General features: G+C 36.6%; 1 protein-coding gene across 33 annotated transcripts in view; it reads right to left on the minus strand.

Moving 5' to 3' along the window:
• LOC106879161 (basement membrane-specific heparan sulfate proteoglycan core protein) overlaps nucleotides 1–1,273 on the minus strand; it is a 175,917-nt gene extending 174,644 nt beyond the window's left edge. For 22 of the 33 annotated variants that reach the window (XM_089343109.1, XM_089343107.1, XM_089343110.1 and 19 more), the window contains exon 1: nucleotides 546–1,227. In XM_089343109.1, coding sequence (XP_089199235.1) covers nucleotides 546–614 — 69 coding nt within the window. In that variant the 5' untranslated portion in view covers nucleotides 615–1,227. Of the gene's footprint in view, nucleotides 1–545 lie in introns of all 33 variants that reach the window. The other 11 variants (XM_089343102.1, XM_089343101.1, XM_089343100.1 and 8 more) reach the window with 4 other exon arrangements.
• Between the last annotated feature and the right edge of the window lie 783 nt (nucleotides 1,274–2,056).

Below are 2,056 nucleotides of genomic sequence, written 5' to 3' on the forward strand. Positions count from 1 at the left end.
CTGAAACGATTGAGGCGGTGAGGGGGACAAAACTTAATGGAAAAGGGCAAAGGAGATGAGGTATTGTGGAGTCTGATAAACATACACGCACGCAGACGCGCGCGCACAATTTGCGTAAAGATACACACACACACACACACACACAGAGAGGGTGTAGAGTTGAAGTAGGCATAAAGAAAAAAGAAATATACGAGAGGCAAACATAAAGCCTTGTAAAGTGTATGTGTGTGTGTGTAGTATAACAGAAATGTACAGGTACATGCCGAGAGAGAGATGGAGGGGAAAAGACTGTAGACAAAGAGATAGGTGGAGTTACTGTAATCTATATTGTTAAAGTGATAGGTATGTATATATACATGTATGTACAGAGAGAGAGAGAACGAGACACAGGTGACAAAGAGTGAGGTGGAGTCATGATAATATATATATATATATATATATATATATATATATATATATATATATATATATATATATATATTTCGAATAAATAAAAATATGAAAAAATAGTATTATGGAGAGCAATGTAATAAAAGTTTACTCACGAGGTTGATCGAATGTGTAAGTCCGATTCCTATTAATAAAAGTAATAATAAGACTGTCTGGCTGGACATCTCTTAAGGTGAATGTTTTGCACTTTAGGCCTCCTTGGCCTTTCGCCCAGTTCAATATCCGTACAAAATGACCGCACAGAATCTTCCTAGAAATCCTTCATATCCGAAGATAGAAATGCTGTTTAATTTATCAGTGGAAGACAGTTGATGTCTTGTTGGTTTCATGTAACTTTTTCATAAATCTGTATCTATCTATATTTTCTCCGTTAAATAGTTTGTAATAATCCCTTAAAAATCTAATCCCTGTATGTATTTATATAAAGATATGTACACCCTCTATGTTTGTATGTGTTAGTGCGTGTGTGTATATGTATTTATCCTAGTGTGTGCGTATGCTAACAGTTTATGTGCCCGCGTGAGTGAGGGCACATGAATGCATGCATTGAAATAATGTGTTTTTCTAAGTGTTCTTGCTACGGAAAAAGTTTTCGTGTTTGTGAGATGCTAACCAACCTAGACTGAAAGACTGAGGAATTACCACAGGTCGGCACTAGTGAGACAAGTAAGTAGGCGGGGGGTGTTAGAGGAAAATTGACATAAAGAAAGGCGGGGATAGGGCGGGAGAGCGTTGTATGATATAAAGTGGAAAAGGCTGTAAAAAGTAAAGGAAAGTAGTGGGTGGGGATATGTCTGTAGAGGTGGGTAACGGCATGAGTGAATGAGTAAGATATATATATATATATATATTATATTATATTATATACATATGAATGAGAGAGAAAGAGAGAGTTGATTGAAGAGAGGAAGTAAAATACAAAATAAATAAATCAAATATTTAATATAAGAGGATTTTTTCTTTTTTAATATGGGGAGGCTGGACAGAATCGGTGAAAAAAGTAAGGACTACGAAAGGCATGCGTAAAGGAACTCGTAGTGAAAAGGAAGGGGTCATAACAGCGAGTAAGTAGCTAGTGATGGTGACGGCGAAGATACAAGCGAGAAATGCATTTAGAGATGAGTTTGTTGCGCGAGCGCTTACTGGAATGCAGAAAGATAATAATGAATGCGAAGATTGATTGATGATGACGACGATGATGATGGCAATAAGTAATTTATAAACTTTGGTACAAGGCCATGCAGTTGTGAAGGATGGGTGGTGGACACTAGTGCTTTAATAACAAGTAATGTTATGTTTGTTTATGTCACTGAACGAGGAGTATACAAATGATACAACAATAATAATAATAATAAAAATAATCCTATGAGTACAATACCATGCAAATGCATAAGCCAAATAAGTTGATACTCGACCTGCTAAAAATACCTGTCAAGTCTCCTTCAAATTTTACACTGCATTCTTCAAAAAGACGCATGTTATGCTCATTATCGCAAAAAAAAAAAACTGGATTGTCACGGCCGGAATGCATGTGTTTTCGTTGAGCGCTATGTTGAGGCTGAAAAGCACCAAACAAAACAATGAGCGAGCATCCAAGGGTCGCCCA

This window comes from Octopus bimaculoides, chromosome 26 (genome assembly GCF_046866305.1).
Source record: "Octopus bimaculoides isolate indiv1 chromosome 26, ASM4686630v1, whole genome shotgun sequence".
Taxonomy (NCBI): domain Eukaryota; kingdom Metazoa; phylum Mollusca; class Cephalopoda; order Octopoda; family Octopodidae; genus Octopus; species Octopus bimaculoides.